This window comes from Pseudochaenichthys georgianus, unplaced genomic scaffold (genome assembly GCF_902827115.2).
Source record: "Pseudochaenichthys georgianus unplaced genomic scaffold, fPseGeo1.2 scaffold_180_arrow_ctg1, whole genome shotgun sequence".
NCBI classification, from domain to species: Eukaryota; Metazoa; Chordata; class Actinopteri; order Perciformes; family Channichthyidae; genus Pseudochaenichthys; species Pseudochaenichthys georgianus.
The window spans coordinates 1,326,523-1,350,038 of NW_027262575.1; the positions used below are offsets into that span (position 1 = coordinate 1,326,523).

At 42.9% G+C, this 23,516-nt stretch overlaps 1 protein-coding gene across 1 annotated transcript; it reads left to right on the forward strand.

Moving 5' to 3' along the window:
- Positions 1 to 4,206: 4,206 nt before the first annotated feature.
- Positions 4,207 to 19,020, forward strand: LOC117441584 (zinc finger protein 271-like). The gene is made up of 3 exons (XM_034077651.2): positions 4,207 to 4,668; positions 15,686 to 16,053; positions 17,668 to 19,020. The coding sequence occupies exons 2-3, from the start codon at positions 15,867 to 15,869 to the stop codon at positions 18,993 to 18,995; spliced, it is 1,515 nt and encodes a 504-aa protein (XP_033933542.1). The 5' UTR covers positions 4,207 to 4,668; positions 15,686 to 15,866; the 3' UTR covers positions 18,996 to 19,020.
- The last annotated feature ends 4,496 nt before the right edge of the window (positions 19,021 to 23,516 follow it).

Here is a 23,516-nt window from a genome sequence, read left to right on the forward strand (position 1 = left end):
AGCCAAGTAACAGTTCACGCAGTAAATTACAACGACCCGCCCCTGATAGATCCCGCGAAAATGTATCATATTTATACACATTCTCGCGGGCTGCGAGAATATGTATAAATATGATACATTTTCATATAAAAACAATGGGGTTGCTAAGCCGTTGCTAGGCCAATTGTTGGAGTTGCTATAGCAATCCGTCATCGCCACGGAGGAGCACACAGCCTTTGTGAGCGAGCGAGACAGAGAGAGTGAGCGAGCTAGGGAGGGAGGGAGAGAGACAGAGAGACGGAGAGAGAGACGGAGAGAAAGAGAGCTAGGGAGAGCACACCTTTACCTTTATTTAATATAGATAAAGTAAGAAATAATTCCAATGTGTACTATAGGACAGTAAGAAAAACAGTTTAAAAGGGGAGTGGTTAGTAAAATATGCATAAAGAAAAAGAAAGAATGCTAATAGGTAACATAAGATAAGAATAAACAAGTTTAAATGATTTGTTATTGGTTGTGATCATATTCTAAAGATGTATGGATTATTGAAAATACAGCTCCCTTTCATCTGAGTGTTGAGAGCTGTATCCATCAATTCATGTTGTGCTCAAAGTGCACCAGATTGATGCATTTCACTTCAACATTTAAAAAAAAAATCTTCCATGCATGCTCATGAGGCGGTGAGGACCCCCCTAGAGGAGGTGAGATCCACCCCCAAATAAAGCAGGTTAAATTAATTAAACACTGCAAACGGGTCCCACAGACCCAAACAGCACACAAAGGTTAAAGGTCAGCATATAATAATGTTAAAATGTGCTAAATATATACACTGCAAAAAACAAAAAAAAGAGGAGTAAAAGTAGCCCTCGACTTGTTTTATTTTTTGAAAGTAGCCCTCACCCTAAAAAAGGTTGGTGACCCCTGACCCAAAGCATCAAACACCCCCCTCTATTTACATGTAATGGTTTGGTCCTGCCTCCAAACGCTGTGCGGCACCGGCCCTTTCTAGCAGAGAGTGAGAGCATGTGAGGAGCAGGGATGCTAGGACTTATGTGTGTACGATGTCTCAACGACAAACAAAGTCAGGCTTTCAAGAAAGAAAAGAAAGGAGAGAAAGACTAGAGAGAGGGACTAAACGGCGACAGTATGTCACCCAGTTTTTCAAAAGAAAAGGTGGGTGTGGTCCATGAGTGTTGGAAATTAGTCTGTTAGTTAAGCTTAGTCCATTGTAAATAATAATTGTAATGTTTTGCTGACATTAAAGGTGGGGTAGGTAAGTTTGAAAAACCGGCTCGAGATACACTTGTTGTTATATTCCATGGAATGCTCTTAACATCCCGATAGCAATGAATATCTGAAGTGCTTTGAAAAACAATTCATAACAAAATTTCATCTGTGGAAGCCGTAATACTGTAAAAAGCACGACCAATCATTTTAGCCGGCCCGGCTAAAGTAACTAGATGGCCTACCTGCCTGTCAGCCTTCCATCTGTGCACACACTTATCTCGTGCCCTCATTGGTCATGTGCGCGTTCGTGTGTGTTGGAGGAGGGGCTCTGTGAGGAAGTGGAAGATATTTTCCGGTTGTGTATTTTCAAATTCTAGCGCACTCAAGCTGGTCTCTCCAAAATTACCTACCCCACCTTTAAGTACTGTTAATATCTTCACAGAAAATGTAGAGGTTTTTCATTTCACTCCTCTTTTAGCTGACATTTAATAAATTCAGCTATTCATACTAAATCAGTTGTCCCTTCCCCTGGTGCCAGGACCAACAGATCCATCTTTAGGCTTTGCAGTATTGACATGCTGTCCATTGAAAGCCAGTTGGCTAGAAAGCTGGACTTCAAGGACTTGATCAGTGACTTTGCCTGTAAGTAGGCTAGGCGCTGGGCTCTTGGTGAGTTACGGCCCCTACACACAGCGGCTTGCGTTGTCGCTTGCCGGCAGGGGGGGGCTGAAACTCGACCAACAACCAATCACATGAATCTCCCGCCCCAGACACACAAGCACGCGGTTTGATTGGCTAGAGCTTGTACTGGCATATGATTCGATTGGCTGACGCCTCCGTCGAGGCATCAAAAGTAGAACATTGTTCTATTTTTGCAGCGAGCACCGCGAGAGAAGCTACGCTTCGCTCCCACAATGCAGTTCGGCGAAGCATGACGTCACCACATTCAAAGTGAATGGGCGTCACCCCATTCAAAGTGAATGGGCAGAAGCGCTGAAGCGCGTTGAAGCACACGGCCGCCGCCGTGTGTAGGGGCCGTAACGGCGTGCGTTGCCGCTTCAACGCTTCTGCCCATTCACTTTGAATGGGGTGACGTCACGATTCGCCGAGCTACATTGTGGGAGCAAAGCGTAGCTTCTCTCGCAGTGCTAGCTGCAAAAGTAGAGCAATGTTCTACTTTTGACGCCTCGACGGAGGCATCAGCCAATCGAATCATATGCCAGTACAAGCTCTAGCCAATCAAACCGCGTGCTTGTGTGTCTGGGGCGGAGGATTCATGTGATTGGTTGTGGGTCGAGTTTCAGCCCCCCCCACCGGCAAGCGACAACGCACGCCGCCGTGTGTAGGGGCCGTAAGGCTGAGCAAGGGCTCGTAATAACTGTTAAAGGGCAAGGCTAATGGTAACGATATTGGATCACTACACACAAGATGCATGATGAGAAAAAGACAGAACAGGTAATAGGCTCTGATTTAGCGCCACCATCAGGCCTTTTCATTTCCATTTCCGTGTTGTTGTCCGTTTACACTTTAATACCCGCTTATTTTGTAGTTGGTATGTATATTTAATTAAAAAATCTGCTGCTTGTGTTATTTCTTTTGTTATAGCATTTTATAAATGATAATATTGGTGTTAATGTTCACTTTATTTTAATTTAAGAGGTCATGTATATTTATTTTGATTGTTCCATTCAAAAATGTTACTAAAAAGGCATAAGAGATGACTATTGAGGTCTATTGTCAGGAATGTTAGTGTTATATCAAATGGTGAATTCTACTGCAGTAGAATTTGCAGTCTGCACAGTGTTATATTTTCACCGCTCAGTGTCAGTAAATATTGTGCAGTTAGTATTGGACTACAAGATAGATGCAAGCCTGTACATGTAACCGATGTATAACTTCACTTGTTTATATTTCAGTAAAATCATTGTCCATACTTTATTTGTAAAACTTGTCACTGTCACTTTATATTTTAGATGCTTTTATTTTGAAAAGTACATTTTATTTTGGTACTCTTGGCACCGGCACATTTCTGCAGACTCGCGCTGCTTTCCTCAGTTAGCTTCAGGCTGCACTGAGGAGAAGTAAGTGGAACGAGTGGTGTCATAACTGTTGTATTTTATATGTTAATAGATTGTGTAATGTTACACTTCACACAAGCCAAACCTATTTGCAGTTAATATTTATATTTTGCCGTGTGTGACTAGTTTATATAATGTGCAGCGCTTCAAACTGTTTGGGAGCTTTCTAAAGTTTAGCTAAGCTAACCTAACATGTGGGTGTTTTCTTCCACTGAAGGTGTGAAGCTAGAAAGCTGATGAAGCGATTTCCTGCTCTAATTGCTATATTCTGTTTTGCACAGAGAATAAATCCCGTTTGGCAAGAAGGAAGTCGTTCTCATTTACACAACGCATACACAACGCAGAGACCACATGTGGCGTCAAACCAGACCGGTTACATACAGGTAGAGTTATTTAAAGCATCAATGAGTGGGTTGGGTTCTGGAGGTGTGGTTACAGCATTGTGCTTGGTTGACGTGGCCTGTGCCTGGTGGTGGGGCCCAATATGATATCTTTTCATGGGGCCCAAAATCCCTGGCGGTGCCCCTGATGACAGCCGATATAGCTGACATCTAGAAAATGTACTTTGACAAGCAAAACACTTTTTTTGTAAAAATGTTTACTTACCAGACCACAATGAGCATCTCTCTTTCACAGGCAATGAGAAATGGGTGGAGCTTGCATAATTTCTGGTCACTTGATTACAACTATAAGGCGTTGCCTGGTTACAGGGGGTGGTTCAACTTACCCACTGGCTCAACTTACCCCCTTATCCCCTATCTATCTATCTATCTATCTATCTATCTATCTATCTATCTATCTAGCTATCTAGCTATCTATCCACCTAACCTATAATAGCAGGGTTATGCAGAGTGGGGTTGCCTATCCCTTTAAGAAAGAGAGGGAGGTGTGGCGCGTGCATGTGTAGAGCCAGAGTAGTGTGTGTCCGGAAGAGAGCGGGAGTAGCAGCAGTGATCAGTCTGTCTCCAGTTAGCTGTATAACAAAGTCCTGAGGAAACACAGCGGCCTCCCAAGGAACAGCCTGCCTGTCTGCCTCATTTCAGAGTGGGTTATTGAAGCCGAAGCCTGGTGCTTCAGTCCGGGAAGACTGCAGAGAGTCCTCCCCTGTATTCCTCCACTACGGTCTGGGAGCAGCATCTATCTCCACTGTTGCTGTAACCATGTTAATGTCCCTCTGTGGGACCAATAAAGGACTTCTGATTCTGCGGACAGACAGAAGAGAGGGGGGAGGGGCGGGGTCCTTCTTCTTTTCCCGGATTTGAAGAGTCCTCTTCCTCGCAGCCCACCGTATCCCAGGATGCAATGCGCGCCGGTGACGAGGAAACAAACAAAATGTCGGTCCGGTCTCAGAGAGAAAGCAGCACGTCAGCAGTAACTGATAGATGTGAGTATCGGGTTTAACTTACTTTAATATCTGATAAATGTGAGTATTGTAGTGCCGTGAGATAGGGAGTCGGAGGCGGTGCAATGGAGGTACAAAGCTGGCTTTAATGAGCAGCAGAAATGCAGATATTGTCGGGTCGCAGCCCGGGACGACAAGAGAAAGAGCCAGGAGGGCACACAACATATATAGGTAGCAACACATATGTCCGTGCGGAAACAATGCCCCTACCCCACAGTTCCGAGATTAAATTATGCAATACAGTGGTCACCACAGTATCTGGTTTAACTTACTTTAATAACTGATAAATGTGAGTATTGGGTTTAATTTATTGTCTTAATACATACATGTGAGTCCCCGGTGTGTAAGAAGACTCACAAAGTGTCAGAAAATAAAACTTTCTCTCTTTTCCTCCGTACCGACATCGCTAAAAACGGGAACGACCCTGCTGAAAGAACTGGTTTAGCTGGTTTAGTTGGTGCACCAGCCAAACCAGCCAAACCAGCCACCCTTGCCAGCAAAAAAAAGGGTTGGGTACATAAATATATTACAAAGATTCATTGTGTAATGTATTCTAGTATCTACCAAAATAAAGACATTGTATAGTGTTCATAACAGTATTTTAATTTAATAAATAGCAATAAATAGCTAGTTAATATAATAAAATACACAGTAACAATACAATAATTATACAAATAACAACTAACCTGCAAATCAACCAACACATCAAAATAAATATATTATCTAAAACAGGTGCATTTAAAATAAAAGTAATAAATAGAATTCAATATTTAAATGGTAACAAAAACAGTAACAATATGATAAGAAAAAGGCAACAAACAAAGTTGTTTGATGTTCTCATAAACGAGTCATGTTCATCATAGAACTTGGTTTAATAACCTTAATAGTGACGGAGCAACATTACATTGATAACAGTGGTCGTTATTCTCGCGTCCAGGAGAGAAGCTTTAAAAAAAGGAGACTAATTGAGTATCTGAGAAGGTTCAAATGTATACTTTCATTAAAAATAAAGGGGCGGGTATGTTTACAAGCAGAATATTGTTCAGTCAGTCGCTCTCGTGAGCGAAGGGAAGAGGGCGAGCTCCTCCCTGTGTGCCGGTGTTCCGGTTTAACTGGTTCCCCGATCAACTGGTTGACAGATGTGGAGGCGTGGCCTTCGACTGAAATACACATTTCGATCGCTTCTTTTGTCGTTTACATGAATCTGTTGGTATATTTGGCTGGATAGGAACACTTTGATGCACATTCAGTACCAGTGTGTGAGGTTGTGGTTACGATGGCGATATCCGGACGCGAACAGCGAGTCCAAAAAGAAAAACGAGTTGACATGGGCATGTCTGTTCAAAACATTGCGAGCTTCAATAAATCATTTAAACCAGCTATTGTTGGCAGACTTATTACTGAATATCGTTCCTAGTGTGATGCCAAGCCCACCTGAGACATGTGTACACCTTCAGACAGCCTCCAGGTGAAGCACACGTTTGAAAGCAGCGTGGAGAAGTGTTCAGCTGTGATAAACTGTGATCCTCTCAGGGAAAATGGGATCCGCCCAGTTTAAACTGTGTTACATCTTCTGTGGCTATCTACCAGCGATCATGTTTAATATGAAAGACACACACATACATCCCTTATAAAAACGCCATTCTGCAGCACTCATCCAGATCACATGTGACTGTTAACTCGTTTTGCAAAGATAGCAGCAGAAATGTCATTGCTGCATGTGCAGGGATATTTAGACTTTAAAATGCTGATGGGTCATTCATCTTGGTCTCGGCAAACAATATTAGGAATCCTCTATTCCAACTACATAATATTCAGTGTCCATCGACATGAAAATAAAAAAAGTTCATGCTGGACTCAAACCCGAGTCCCAACAGCGAAAGTCACTCCAGCCCTGCACGTTATGAGGGCGCAACGGATCAACACGACATATCGAACCACCACACTACAACATTTTAGATTAACCTTGTTAAAAAGTTCCAGAAAAATGCAACCCGACCATCATTTATAATGTGAGCGAATGTATGTACACTTTAAGCCATAATATACATATTATAATATAGTATACTGACTGAGGTCTGTATCAAGCCTCATTAAGACCCACCGAGATCAGATATCCTAGTTTATACAAGTATAAACGGGTATCAAATCGACATCATATTAATAACGATATATGATACAAATGTAAGACTGACAACACGAATAGTTTGTAAAGGATTTATTGACGTTAGAATTATTAACAAAGCACTTATATACTAATAAAGGACTGGCTTATCTAAAGCCAGTTGAGTAGCACTTTAAATGTGTTGGCTCTATGAAACCTGATGTACTTTATGATTCTGTTTTCTTCAAGGTTGTATCTTCTTGGTCTTATGCACTTATTGTAAGTCGCTTTAGATAAACGTGTCAGGTAAATTCAATGTCATATAATGTAATTGACGTGAGTGTTTTGAACACTGTTATTTTATTTTTGATTCTCTGGGAAGTATCGTGTTGATCCGTTGCGCCCTCATAACGTGCAGGGCTGGAGTGACTTTCGCTGTTGGGACTCGGGTTTGAGTCCAGCATGAACTTTTTTTATTTTCATGTCGATGGACACTGAATATTATGTAGTTGGAATAGAGGATTCCTAATATTGTTTGCCGAGACCAAGATGAATGACCCATCAGCATTTTAAAGTCTAAATATCCCTGCACATGCAGCAATGACATTTCTGCTGCTATCTTTGCAAAACGAGTTAACAGTCACATGTGATCTGGATGAGTGCTGCAGAATGGCGTTTCTATAAGGGATGTGTGTGTCTTTCATATTAAACATGATCGCTGGTAGATAGCCACAGAAGATGTAACACAGTTTAATCTGGGCGGATCCCATTTTCCCATGGGCGAATCACAGTTTACCTGAGCGAATCACAGTTTACCTGAGAGGATCACAGTTTAACACAGCTGAAGACTTCTCCACGCTGCTTTCAAACTCTGAGTAAACAACGTGTGCTTCCCTGGAGGCTGTCTGAAGGTGTACACAGGTCTCAGATGGACTTGGTATCACATTAAGAACGATATTCAGTAATAAGTCTGACAACAATAGCTGGTTTAAATGATTTATTGGAGCTCGCAATGTTTTGAACAGACATGCCCATGTCAACTCGTTTTTCTTTTTGTAGTCCTCGCTGTTCGCGTCCGGATATCGCCATCGTAACCACAGCCTCACACACTGGTACTGAATGTGCATCAAAGTGTTCCTATCCAGCCAAATATACCAACAGATTCATGTAAACGACAGAAGAAGCGATCGAAATGTGTATTTCAGTCGAAGGCCACGCCTCCACATCTGTCAACCAGTTGATCGGGGAACCAGTTCAACCGGAACACCGGTCGGCGCTGCTGGGGGCCGGCCCTCCACGTATTTAATGTCCGTTGTTCCGCATATCAGAGGATACAGACATTGTACATTCAATATATATCGAAACACGCCTTTTCTCCTCCTTAACTCTTTCATTACTTTTCCTTTAACACATTCTAAACGCTGTAATCAATACTCCAAAAAATACAGGAAATACTTCACGGCAGTTTGGTTTCCAGTCGTTCCGGATGTTGTCACATGCTACCCACATCTGTAAACAATAACGTATTCAAATAAACGGTACCTTCATTTAATATTCAGCAATAATAATATCTCGCCGTCTATAGTTATAGTGTTGAAATCAGTAGGTATTCGGTGTGCAACACTCCGTGTCATATCGCTACTAAATTCACCTCTATAGTAAATGGTATATTAGCCATAATGCTAAATGCTAACCGGAGATGAAGGATTTTCAGAATAAAAGCTTAACAACTGGTTGTGCACAAGAACTTCTGGTTTTTCAGTATAAAACAGCATTTAAACTGACGGTATGTTTAAGCTATATTATACCATCAAAACATTGATTTTAATTTCTAACAATCCACATGGCAGTTATCACAACACTACTCGAATCCCGCCTGTAGATCCCTACATCCGGTACGGTGTCTGCAGAAGGACAAAAGAGACCAAATGTGAATACTCTACATTAGTGATGGCGAGATGAAGCCTTATGAAGCTTTGAAGCTTTCCAGCCAATTGGTTTGCAAAAGGGTTCATCTCATGAGGCTTCATCTGAACACAAACCCCCTGCTGGTCAAAGTGTGTACAACAGGCAGATTGGACATCTCAACAGTGTGCTCTATCTCATACCGAGTTCCCAATGAGTAAAGCCTTAGAATAACTCGAAACAACGAACATTAAATCATATTTCCATGTTGACAATATTGTATTTATTCCAGTTTAATGATTGTGATTGAAAATCCTAAGGAGGCTGGTAAACTTTGCAAAGAGGGATTTGTATTCCTTAATAATATTCGTAAACTTAACCATGTTGTAGCCGGAGAAAGGCTAAACCATATCAAAGAATACATTTATTAACTACATTATCTCATTTAGCTGTAGCTTTTATAAACAACAACAAATACGTATTGTTCAGTCATTGAACCAGGGAACCCTGCGGTCAGGAGTCAACTGCTTTCAGGCTGAGCCACAGCACACACGCTGAATCTGCCTGACAACACTGGACCATATTTATTCCTGTATTTATTGATATTTTTATTGATGTTTTTATTCCTACATTTATTTATGCTTGTATCTATTTATACTTATGACATGTTCCGACCTCTATATGAGTGAGGGTCTGAGCTCTCTTGATTCCATCCTGTCACCGGGCCCGGGTACAGGAGGGGTAATATGGTTCTTATTATAGATCCATGGGTATTATGAGCGTTGTGGTTCAACGATTCAACCGATCTGAATCGCTTCCTGAAGCAGTCACGTGGTATCGACAGGCAGCGAGGCTTCGTTTGTCATCGATGACGTCACTGGCCCAAAACGATACAAGCCTCGATACATGCTTCACAAAAAGCTTCGGGGATTACTCGACACACGCTCCGAAGCCTCGGCGCAATACGTAACATCACTACCTGACAGCAGTTTAGCTGTGGGAACATCAGCCCTCATGTGTTCACGTTTCAGTGATTCCTGCGTGTTACAATCTGTGAACTCAAGTCCTGTGTCCTGATCAGTGTCGCTTGTGGAGGTGTGTGACGGGACGGGCTCAGCTACAGGCAGAATGTGCCTACGATTCCTTCTGTACAGCTTCCCGTCTGAGTGGACGACGTATGACCGGGGTTCCTTGCAAATCTCTTGAATCATTCCAGTCCTGTTGTAACCTTGTGGGGTCTGCATCCTAACAACCTGTCCTTCCATCAAAGGTTGTAGAGGTCGGCTTGACTTATCATAGCACTGTTTTTGATACAGCCTCTTGTTTAGAAGCTGGACGTTTACCTCTTGTGGATGACGCATGTGTGGCTCAAGCAGCTTCACCGAGACTGGGAGTGTTGTACGTGTTTGTCTCGACATCAGTCTCTGTGCAGGAGATCCTAATGTTGCGTCACGTGGTACATTCCTGATGTTTAATAGGTTGAGAAAAACATCAGTTCCATCTCTATGAGATTTCTCCATGAGCTGCTCAGCACTGCGCACAGCTCGTTCAGCTAGCCCGTTGGACTGGGGATACTCAGGGCTGCTGGTAATATGAGTGAAGTCCCACTGTGAAGCAAAGTCTTCAAAGCGCTGGCGAGTAAACTGCCTCCCATTGTCTGACATGAGGGCGTGAGGTGCTCCACGAACTGAGGAGTGTCTTTTCAGCTTTGCAATGACTGCTCCTGCAGTGATGTCACAAAGCATGTCTATCTCATACCAGCCTGAATATGAGTCCACTAGCACTAAGTACTGCTGATTGTGCCACTCAAAGATGTCAGTTGCTGCAGTTGGCAGGTCTGGAACTGGATGCAGATGGAGTGGTTCTTTCTGCTGGTGTGGTTGTGTGCTGTTGCACACTGAGCATGACTGTATTTCTGTGTGAATGTTGTCTGTTATAGTTGGCCAGAAACCAATGCCACGTGCTCTCCGCTTTGTAGCTTCTTCACCAGGACGTCCTCTGTGCATGATGCTGATGTATTCTTTCTGTAGTGACAGAGGAATAACTGCTTTGTGACCCTTCATTATGACTCGATTTTCAACAATCAGTTCGTCTCTGAAAGGAAAGTACGGTCTAATGGCACGTGGAAGATTATGCTGTTTAGCGGGCCACCCGTGTCTGATAGTGGTGCTGAGTGTTTGCAGAGTCATGTCTTCAGCGGTGTGCCTCTCTAACTCTTCTAAGCGAGAAGAAGATATGTAGTTAACAGTCATCACGTCGAAGTTGTCCTCTTCTTCAGCTTGCTGAACTGTGGAGCTGCGGGGAGCTCGCGACAAAGTGTCAGCCAGGAACATTTGTACCATTTGCACAAGAGTGATGTCGTACTTTTGTAGTCGTAGCATCATTCTTTGTGGTCGTGCAGGTGCTGTGTGTATGGGCTGTGTGGTATGGTGACGAGGGGCTGGTGGTCTGATTCAATAGTGACTGGTTTACCATAGATATAGTCATTGCATTTTGAACATGCAAAGACCACTGCCAACAACTCTTTTTCAATTTGAGCATATCTGGTCTCTGTTTCAGTTAGTGTACGCGAAGCATACGCTCCAGGTTCTCCTTCCTGCAAACACGCTGCACCGAGTCCGTACTGTGAAGCGTCACAGGCAAGTGTCACTGGCTTGTCAACGTCGTAGTACAGCAACACCGGTGGGCAAGACATGCGTTTCTTTGAATCTTCAAAAGCGTTCTGCTGCTGTTCGTGCCATGTCCATTCTGTGTCTTTATGTGTGAGCTGCCGTAGTGGAGCTGGCTGCTGGCACTGGCATCTCACTAATAGCACTTGTTTTGGAAGGATCTGCTTTGAGTCCCTCACTGGTGAAAACATGGCCGACTTGGCTTAGCCTGAACTTGCACTTGAGGGGGTCAAGCCTTAAGTTTACCTCCCTGACCCTGTTGAGCACTTTTCTCAGGTTGGCATCGTGCTCTGCAACATCTTTACCTGCAATAATGATATCATCAACGATTATTTCACAGGGGTATCCGTCGAAAATCTGTTCCATGGAGCGCTGGAACACCTCGCTGGCAGAATTGATTCCAAATGGCATTCTTAGAAATCTGTAACGACCAGAAGGGGAGCTGAAAGTGGTTAGCATGGAAGACTTATGGTCGAGTGGAATCTGCCAAAAAGATCTCTTTGCATCTAATACAGAAAACATAGTTGCTTTTGACATGTGTGTGGCGACTTCTTCCACAGTACGCATAGGATGGTGTGGTCTTTTCAGAGCCGTGTTCAAGTCTCTTGGATTGATGCATATCCTGATTTCTTGTTTGTCCTTTTTGCTAGTGGCTCCCATAGAGGACACCCAATCAGTGGGCTCTGAGACAGGAATGATGACGCCCAGTTCCTGCATCTTGTCGAGTTCAGCTTTGACTCTGTCTTCCATAGCCACAGGTATGCGATGTGCAGGACGAACGACTGGTTTGACATCTGGGTCGAGAGTCATGGAGTACGTCACAGGTAGCTTTCCAAGCTCATCAGAGAAGAGATCGCTGTATTCTGAAAGATCCTCGTCAGTGGGGCTTAATTGATGAGCTGCTTCACTGAATGAAACTAGTCCCATCCGTCTGCACGCTCGTAGCCCAAGCAGTGGCAGGACATCCTCTTCCACAATGTAGAATGGCAGTGTGTGGACTTTTCCCACTAGGTGGCACTGCAGTCTGACTACGCCCGCAGTTTTGATTTTGCTTCCACCATATGCAACAAGATTAGTGGATTAAAAACACGTCTGTATTTGTTCATCTCCTTTTATCACATTGAATGACATTTTTGACAGAACATTGCACTTCGCACCAGTGTCTACTTTCATCTCAACTACATTGTCATTGATTTGCACTGTGACAAAAGCCTCATGTTTTTTTTTTATCTGTGCATCAGTTGCATCAACACTTACTTGCAGTGTTACGCCGTCAACATAGAATGTTTCCTCTGTAGTGCATCAGCTTGATCAGGTTCTAGTTGATGAACTATCCTCCTGGGCCCTTGCTTGTTATATGCTTGTTGTATGGACTTGCAACACTTCTTGAAATGATTCCACTTGTTGCAGGTATGACACTGTTGACCATGTGCTGGACAGTTGTCCCTCTTCGCTGCATGACTACCTCCACAGTTGGAAATAGAGCTAGCTCCATTTGCCTGAGGTTTCCTTTTGTTGTCGTATTTTCGTGTTCCTCTCTGGTAAGTCTGAACTGAATCCACATGTGTGGCAGAGTGCTGTGGCATAGCTAGCGTTTTATTGTGCTCTTCAGTCATCTCATGGATCTGACATATGTTAACAGCCTTGATTAGTGTTAAATCACAGTCTCTCAGGAGCACTTTCCTTAAGTCGTCATCACTGATACCACAGACCAGTCCATCTCTGGTTAGTTCTTCATAGAGATTCCCACATTTGCAGCTCTTTGTCTTGATCTTTAAAGCACTGACATACGATTCAATTGACTCACCAACTTTTTGATTCCTTGTATTGAACTTGTGTCTTTCCATAGTCGTGACATTTGTTTGAGGGTTACACATCTCCCTACATTTTCTTTTCAGACACTCCGGGTCTTCTTTAGACTCGGCATGAGTGATGATGGGCGCATCCTCGCCAGGACCCCTCACTTCAGCCGCATAGACGAAAGACCTCTCGCGCTCGATGGCCTCTGGTCCCGCTATATTGAGGAGAATGTAGGCTCGTGTGTGTGCTGGCTTGTCATAGTGTGTGTGCTGGCTTGTCATAGTGTGCGTGCTGGCTTGTCATAGTGTGCGTGCTGGCTTGTCATAGTGTGCGTGCTGGCTTGTCATAGTGTGCGTGCTGGCTTGTCATAGTGTGTGTGCTGGCTTGTCATAGTGTGTGTGCTGGCTTGTCATAGTGTGCGTGCTGGCTTGTCATAGTGTGTGTGCTGGCTTGTCATAGTGTGCCGCCGCGATGAAAATGTCGTATTCCTGTTCGAATACTCGCCAGTTCTCTGCGATGTTACCGTCAAAGACGAGTGGTTCGGGTCTCCGGAATCCATCCGCCATGTTAGCTTAGCTGCAGGCGTCGTGGTGGAGCAGGCTTAGTTGTCCTCGTCATCCAGACGTGAAAAATCCGCCGGAAAAAAACTCCGGAGACTTGACTACTGACACCATGTTTGATGTTCTCATAAACGACTCATGTTTAGAGTTAACTTGGTTTAATAACCTTAATAGTGACGGAGCAACATTACATCCACATGGCAGTTATCACAACACTACTCGAACCTGTAGATCCTTACATCCGGTAGAAGAACAAAAGAGACCAAATGCGAATGCTCTACAAAAGTGTTTTTTTTTTTCCTTGTTCATGTCCATAATGTTTCCCGTTGTGTAGCGTCCAGCCTTTCCCAATCTGGCCTGCGTCTCTGTGTGTTGAAGCCACTTCTTCAAGCAAGCTGAAAATAAATGTACAGATATAAGTACACTGTAAAAAGAAAACTTGACATTTACGTTAACATTTGGGCAGCTGTGGTTGGTTAAAGTATGGTAAAATACATTACAAATTACAGTTGGTTGGCATAGACGTTACAGTCAACAATTGCTTATGGTGAATTACAATGCAGGGCTCGACATTATAAATGGCCCGCTGACCTGGAAGCACTATTTAGACCCCCGAGCCAGCATAAAGTACTTTCCACTTGCCTGCTCGGACCACTAAAAAGATTGGTTTAAAAAAAAGAAATGGTCCTGTGGTATAGGTATTTTGACTAGCAATTTTGTTAAATGGTTTCGTTTATTAACGCTACAACATAGCGTTTCGTGAGTCGGTTGTCGTTGTAAGCAAACAGCTGTTTTTGGTGCGGAGCACAGCGCGAGCAGGCTCCCGTGAGGGGGAGGCGCGCTCCTTCACTACAGACTTTAGCGCCACCTAATAAGACCATTCGCCAAAATGTTTTTAATACCAGCGGTAACCGGCCAAGCGTCGGGCAAAAATACAATCTTCAAATAAAAGAATGTCACCGGAGGAGTTAAAAGAGAGTGACAGGGAGTATGAGAAGAAGAGTGAGAGAAAGTTTCAGCCACACTGGCTTGATCGATGGAGTTGGCTTCAATATGATGCCAATATGAACAAGGTATTTTGTGGGCTCTGTACATCAACGCCGACCTATGCTGACAAGTAAGTGAAGAGTAGAAAATATAAAGGTATTGGCTTTAGGGAAATGTCCCAGCAGTTTAGGAGAATGAAGGTTCTAATCTATTATAGCCATTACATGTCTAACTCCTAATGACAGGAAGGCAGAACGTGCATTATACAAATAATATTGCACCTCTCACTCGCACTCTGCTGTTCCGCAGCTCCCCCTCCCTCCGCTGAAATGATGAATGTAAGGCGTATAGTAATCATAACACGGCAGGGTCCGTTACAGTTTGTTTTCATCTGATTTCAAATAAACAAGCTTGTAACGGCATAATTAGAAGCGGAGAACGGAGTAACTTGACGTCACCGAGTGTTTTCCTCGGGAAACAAACACAAAAATACACAAACACACACACACACTCGCGAGTTTCCCCCAGACCAGTAATCCAAACGAAAATATCTTCCCTCCATAGTATTTTGATCATTTGCTAATAATCAATCAGATCGATGGATTCCAGAGAAGAGGAAACTTTAAAGGCTTTTTTCTCAAAATGAGGACTCTGTGACAGTCGTTATATAATGTGACATATTTCGCTTAATATTTGGAGTCCAAAAACAATCATGATATCATTAGAAAGCTAGGAATCTCCTCTTTCCAACAGTGTATACAACTCAAAATGTGTATTCGGGGCAATGCGACTGATTTCGATGGATATTTTGAGAAAAACGTTTTGGATATATAGACATTTTTAAAACCAAAACAGTACGTAATTTTAAGTAATCCTTTAGGGATGGTTTGTCTGTAATGCTGCATTACATTTTGCAATCATCATTTTGCTACCCTGTGTTTATTTTTTCTTTCTCTTGTTTTCCTTGTGATTAGGACAATTCTGGAGAACTGGATCTGCTGAGGAAGGAGCTGCCATCCACACAGGACCCCCCGTGGTGCTGGAGGAATCAAAACAGCATCAGGGACTGAAGCTTCAGAGAGAAACAGTGTGTTGAACAGAGACTGAAGCTTCAGAGAAACAGTGTGTTGAACAGGAAGTGGTGATTTAGTAAACATGAGTGTTCTGCTGCTCTCGTTGGTGAAGCAGCGACTCACTGAGGCTGCTGAAGACATCTTTGTTCTGTTTGAAAGAACGATAGCAGAGTACGAGGAGGAACTGTCTCGTTCAAAACAGGAGAACGAGAGACACCGGAAACTACTGGACGCTGTTTTACAGCCTCAGCTTCAGATCCACAGAGCAGGTCTGTTCCCTCTTTACTAACTCTCTATATTCACTCTCTATATTCACTCTCTCCAACTCTTTATTGCTGTCTCTGCCATCTGACACTCTATTTGACACCATTTTCATATTTCGGGAGTAATTATACAGTTTTTGATTAGAAGGGCTTGGACCCCCTTTTTGCCTTCAGAACTGCCTTAAAGGTGACATGTCATGCTTTTCCGGTTATCACCCGTCCCCTTGTGTGTTATGAAGGTTTTTATGCATGCAAACGGTGTGCAGAGTCAAAACCCTCAAAGTACACCCTGTAGCGAGTAAAACTCTAACACAGAGAAGAACTCCCCAAAACGCCTCGTTGGTGAAACGTCATCATCCATTTGATTCTTCCGGGTACATCATGACGTCATGTTGTAACCGGAACGAAATGGACCAATCCGTGGAGCCGTTACGTTAAGTCTGCGGAGCCGTTACGTTAAGTCTGCGCTGATTGGTCCAAATTGACCAATCCACGGACTTCCTCACACACACACACGCAGCTCAGCTGATGTCTCCTCCGGGCTGCTGCTGATAACAGACAGTTGGGATCGCAGCGAAATCCTCTCCGCAGACCCATTCTCACAGCGTTTATCAACCTTTTTCTTCTCAATATCAAGCCACACTTATTGTTTTTACTTCGGCTGTGACTTTGTGTGTGCTCAGGGTGAGTTTGGCTGTGTTTTGCTGTGTATCGCTAAACAAGGAAATCACACCTCCACGGAGCTCAGCGCGATTTACAATGTGAAACAATCGGACGTTGTGAATCACCCCGAGCACACACAAAGTCTCAGTCATGTTGCAGCATTTTAGAAAAAGTCAAAAAGTTGGGAAAAAGTCAGAATTCGGAGATTATTATTGTAGAGATTCTATGTATTGTTGAGAGGAAGATGAAGCACACGAGACCCAACGATGCAGACGAGCTGAAAGCCGCTAGTGAAGCAACCTAGGCTTCCATCACACCTCAGCAGTGCCACAGACTGATAGTCTCCATGCCATGCCGCATTGATGCAGTTATTCATGCTAAAGGAGGTCCAACCAAGTACTGACAGCAGGAACATTAACTATATACTTTCCAGAAGGCCAGCACTTCTATATTATTAAAAAATCAGTTTTTGTATTGGTCTTATATTACCAATGTCACATTTTCTGAGATGCTGAACTTTGGTTTTCATTAGCTGTAAACCGCAATCAAGATTAAAACGCTGGAAATAATCCCTTTGTATCTGATGAATCTATGTGATGTATGAGTTTAAACTTTATAAATTGAATTACTAATATAAACTCCCTTTTCCATGATATTCAATTTATTAAGATGCAACTCCAACACCAGTTCTCAGCTAACGACTCTGCAGACAGGTCACAAACTGTAAGGCTAAGGCCTCACACTCCGTCAACGGCCGACGCCTTGCTAAGCGGCAGTAAAACTACGTTCTAGATCAGCTAGAGTACTAACTCACCTGTTGTCCTGAAACTCCAGGGCATCTGGAAAAGCATTTAAAATGAGGAATGGATAAGGGCTGCAAAGTTAATCAAGTGTTACTCATGGTAATATTTTAAATTCTAATACTCTACAGTTTCTCTGAATATGTGTTTCCTGCAGACGTCCAGCAGCTGGTGGTGGTTAAAGAAGAGGTTCCCCCTGAACAGCAGGAGTGGAGCTCCAGTCTGGACCGGGAGGACCCAGAGCCCCTCCCACACATTAAAGAGGAACAGGAGGAACTCTGGAGCAGTCAGGAGGGAGAGCAGCTTCAAGGGCTGGAGGAGGCCGATATCACCAAGTCCACATTCACTCCTGTCCCTGTGAAGAGTGAAGATGATGAAGAGAAACCTCAGTTCTCTCAGCTTCATCAAAGACAAACTGAACACCTGGAAACAGAAGCTGATGGAGAGGACTGTGGAGGACCAGAACCAGCCAGGAACTCAGATCCAGAGAAACATTTACAACCAGAGACCGAGGACAACCCTGGAGACTCTTCTGAACCTGACACTGAAAACTCTTCTGAACCTGACACTGAAGACAGTGCTGATTGGAAGGAGACCAGAGAACCAGGTTCAAACTCTCAGAGAAATAAACAAGACCCTGTCAGTGATTCAGGACGTAGTGCAGGAGAGAATACATTTGGCTGCTCTTTGTGTGAGAAAACGTTTACACACAGAGGAAATTTAAATCGGCACATGAGAAACCACACAGGAGAGAAAACATTTGGCTGCTCAGTTTGTAAGATATCTTTTGCACAGAGAGGAAATTTAAACAAACACATGAGAATCCACACAGGAGAGAAACCATTCATCTGCTCAATTTGTAAGAAATCTTTTCCACAGAGAGGATATTTAAAGAAACACATGAGAATCCACACAGGAGAGAAACCATTCAGCTGCTCAATTTGTAAGAAATCTTTTGCAGAGAAAGGAGATTTAAACAAACACATGAGAGTCCACACAGGAGAGAAACCATTCATCTGCTCAATTTGTAAGAAATATTTTGCAGAGAAAGGAGATTTAAAGAAACACGTGAGAATCCACACAGGAGATAAACCATTCATCTGCTCAATTTGTAAGAAATCTTTTGCACAGAGAGGATATTTAAGGAAACACATGAGAATCCACACAGGAGAGAAACCATTCATCTGCTCAATTTGTAAGAAATCTTTTGCAGAGAGAGGAGATTTAAAGAAACACATGAGAGTCCACACAGGAGAGAAACCATACAGCTGCAGTGTTTGTGACAAAAGATTCAACCGGAGTCATCACATCAAATTCCATAAGTGTGTTGGTCGTCAGTCCTCACAGCTTCATCAAACTCAAACTGAGGAGATCAGAGAGGCAGAGCCTCCAGCCAGCAGCTCAGTAGCACACCTGGAAACAGAAGCTGATGGAAAGGTCTGTGGAGGACCAGAACCAGCCAGGAACTCAGATCTAGAGTGTTAGAGCCATCTTCCTTTTGTTATTATTGTCTGAATGTTAAGCTTAATAATAATATAAATTAGATTAAACTCTCACTTATTAGGTATTTTTGTGAGTCACACTATGTTCTTGGAAATATTAATGACTTTATTTCATGTAGATTAATTAAAGAAAAAGAAACAATGGATCCTGATAATCCTCCAGCTAATGTTTCCGTGGCAGAGGAGAGATTTAAAACTCTCGAATAGGAAAACTTGGAGCATGCACCCGCAGAATGAATGAATTTAAAGCATTACTGGTGCAAGAGGGAAATTTGGAAAAGGTGGATAAAGCTGTTGCAACGTTCAAGATGTTACGCAATGAATTTATGGAGTGTCATGGACTTGTTCAAATGCTTTTATCTGAGGAAATAAGGGAAACTGAGCGAATGGATTGGTATGAACCAAAAATGTCTGCATTCACGAATTTCCTTAAGGATGTGGAAAAGCTCTCGAATGGATCCTCAGATACTGATTGAACCCCATGACAGTGTTTCCAATGCATCAGCCAGGAGGAGCTCAAAAGCAGGATCAACAACTTATTCTGCTTCCTCAACCCACCTCAAAATAGCCACAGAAAGAGCTGCCCTCCTTGCCCGGGCAGCAGGATTAAAGGAAAAGCATGCATTTGAAATTGAAAAGGCTCAACTGCAAGCTAGATCCTGTTCGAGCAATGAGGACGGTGGTCTGAAGCCCACCTCGGCGCCGCGCGTCCCTTGATGAGCTGGTCAAATTATAAAAGAAGGAATTCGAAACACCAGGATAAAGGATAAACAATAATCTGTTTTAATGGCAAAAAACAACAATACACTTTAAAGGGGTACCCCCGCTCTGGTCCGAGTGCTGTTAGATCTTACTATCTTGGCAGCAGGAGGAAAAAGAGACCGGACCAAGGACACAACAGGGATACATATAATTCCAACGGCAGGAGTTGTGCCGGATGCTCCTCCCATAGCGGTCATCCATTGGGAGATACAAAAACGATGGCCTGTCGCAACGAATCAGCGCGAGCCAGAAATAAGAGTCTCTTAAGTTTGAGGTATTTTGCGTAGACTTCCTTCTCTCCGGCCCCCTCCCCCATCAGTTCAATACACACAGATCCACACACCCTTGGCATTTTTAAGATATGTCTAAGATATAGTTGTTTATAGTTGGCTAATACAAGTAGTACATGTAAGTTACTTTAATATCTATAATAACGAAGAAAAACATTACCTCTGCTCTTAAGCAGTCCTACAGCAATGCGAGAAACAGTATAACTTTACAGAAAACATATATATATAGGACTATTTGACAGAACGCACACACATTTTACTCTGCTGCCCTCCAGATGTTTGCCACGCGGTGTCCAAATAAGGATATCTCATCTCTCACATCTCCACTTACACTTCTTGTTATACAGACTGCTACTATTTGATACAAAGTAATTAAGCACACACATATATTTAAGCAAACTCATAGCTGGATACTGGGAACACAGGTTTCTTCAATAATCTGAACGAATGGAAATGGAAGTGAGCCAAGCTGAATCTGATGCAAACATGAAAGCCCTGGAGCACTTTGAGACTGGTTCACAAAATCCAACACATGCAAAATATGATAGCATGAATGACTATTTAAAAAGCTACAGAGTAAAAGCAGATATGTCAATGGATGCAGAGCCTTCTCCAATTACCTTTGCTGAGTTTGGACCTATTCCCAAAACACCACTTCAAAGGCTTCTATATACCAACAACCAAGACCACCAGAAAATATTGGTAATACAAACCAAAGCTCTCAACAACACAGCTAGAGATGCAGGAATTACTGGGACAAATAATAATGTATAATAACAATTTCTTGACTGTGATGCAGAGACAAAATGATATTGTTAATTATTTGTACTTCAACAAAAACAAGCATCACTGCCCAGCAGAGAAATCCCAGATTTTGATGGCAATCCCCTGAATTTTCAAATATGTATGAGTGCATTTCAACATGGCATTGAGGAGAAAACCACCAGTAACCAGGATCGATTATATTACCTGGAACAATATACTTCGGGATCCTGCAGAGAACTGGTGAGAAGCTGCCTTCACATGGATGCTAATAGTGGCTTTGCTGAAGCTAAGAGACGGCTAAATGTGCTTTTTTGGAGATGTACTCGAGATAGCAAATGCATATATGGGAAAAGCTCTCAACCGGAACACTATAAAGGCAGAGGATGGAAAGTCACTGCACTGTTAAGCACTTTTTCTGAGAGGCTGCTGTAATGCAATGAGGGATCTGCAGACATGGAGGAGCTGGACCTGCCATCCAACCTAGGGCTCATTCTTTCAAAGCTACCTTACAAACTAAGGGAGAAGTGGAGAACAGCAGCTTGTGACATTCTGGATCGGAGCCGTCAAAGAGCAAGATTGCATGACCTTGTTGTATTTATTGAAAGACAAGCTAGAATACTTCAAGACCCTCTCTTTGGTGACATTCACGATCATCAACTTAACAGTACAAAGTCTTTCATTACAACTCCTGCTGATTTAAGTCGAAATAAGTGAAGCAGTTTTGCAACCACAGTGGCTCTAGTGTCAGACAGCCTGGCAGAGAACCCAAAGAAGACAAATCCCCTCTTAAAAGCTACATTTCCTCCTAACAATGACACCTCATGTACCTTTTGTACCAGCATGCATCCTTTAGCTGAATGCCAATAAAATACATTCAATATCTCATGAAGCTAAAATGGAGTTTCTGAAAGAGAAGGGACTATGCTTTGGCTGCCTGAAGGTGGGGCACTTGAGCAGGAACTGTAACAGGATAATGACTTGTCAAATCTGTCATGCCAAACATCCAACTATTCTGCACATTAAAAGATCTTCAAAGCCTGAAACTGAGAACTTTAAACATGATAAGGCAGAGCAGCAGAGTGGGGGAGCAAGGCCTGATGAGACATCCATCAGCAGTGCTCTTGTTTCAGTAGGAGAAGGTGAAGGAATTGGGGCTGGTAAAGACAGCATACTTGCCATAGTGCCAGTGAAGGTGAAACTCTGCATGGAAATAAAAAGTATACTGACCTATGCATTCCTGGACCCTGGTAGTACTGACACATTTTGCACAGAGGGGCTCATGAGGCAGCTTGGTGCTAGAGGACGGAGAACTGAAGTCCTTCTTCAAACAATGGCAACAGAGAAAACAGTCAGGAGTTTTGAGGTAACAGGTCTAGAAGTGGGCAATGTGGAAGATGGCAAATATATAAACTTGCCAAGGTTTACACTCAGAACAAAATCCCTGTTACCAAAAGAAACATTCTTACCCAGGCGGACCTCAAGAAATGGCCTGATCTGCAGGAAATCCAAATAAGAGAATTAGATGCTGACGTGGGACTTCAGGCTATGGAACAATGGCAAGTTATAAATACCCAAGGAAATGGCCCATATGCAGTGAAAACACTGTTAGGATTAGATGGGTAGTTAATGGTCCATCTAATGCTTCCACAGATCCGGATGATGAAAACCCTATGGCAGTAGTGAACAGGACCTCAATTGTTCACCTTGAGAAGCCTAGTGAAAGACAATATATTATATATAACGACTTTCCAGAAAACAACTATGAAGAGGAAAGACAAATGTCAGCTGATGACCGAAAGCTCCTGCAGAGGAGAGAAAAGAGGAAAGATTGCTCCACTGATCTTGGAGTAAAGCAGGATAAAGGAAAGAGGCTGAAGGATCAGATGCTTCTACTTAAAAGGCCTTCAGCTAATGCACTAAAGGCCCTGACACACCAAGCAGTCACCAGAGGACTCGCCGACGCCAGCTGTTGCGTCGCCGTGTTCTCCTGCGTCTTGGCCATGTGTCGCACGGGAACACACCGCAAAGACTTCAGTGCGTGAGTGGCAATAACTGTCCTTACCAGCAGGCGGCGGTAGTGTGTATTCGTCATTCAAAGAGAGGCAACGGAAGACAGAGAAGAAGAACAGACCGTGATATAAAAAAACAAATAGCGTGTGCGTTCCATTTTCACTCTCGTCCATCGAAAACGGGGGGCCACCGGACGTTCCTTAATTTTTTTTTAATAAATTCACAGTTAGTTGGATTTAATACCACGGCTTCTTAAAACTGTTTACTAAGCATTCATAACACAAAAAACCCTGAAATGTGGTGGTGCCATTAGTTTGGGGTGTGGTCGAGTGTGAGAGGCACATTGTAGACACATTGTGATGCTCTATTCAGATGCTAAAGACATACTTCTAGAAGATTCAGAACACTACAAAATATAATCAAGACATATTTGATCATGTATTATTATAGGTTAAGATAAAAGCGTTATTGATCCCATGGTGAATTTCATAAGCTACCCAGCAGTATATCATGTCATTCAATTAGCTCCTCCTTTACCAGCTGCAACATTAAGGTGATGAGCACATCAATAATTATAATACAATAATATATATATTATTCTGTTATGTTATATTTAACACTGTAACCACCAAATGAATGAAATAATGTTTTTGTAAATGAAAGAAGCAATTGGCATA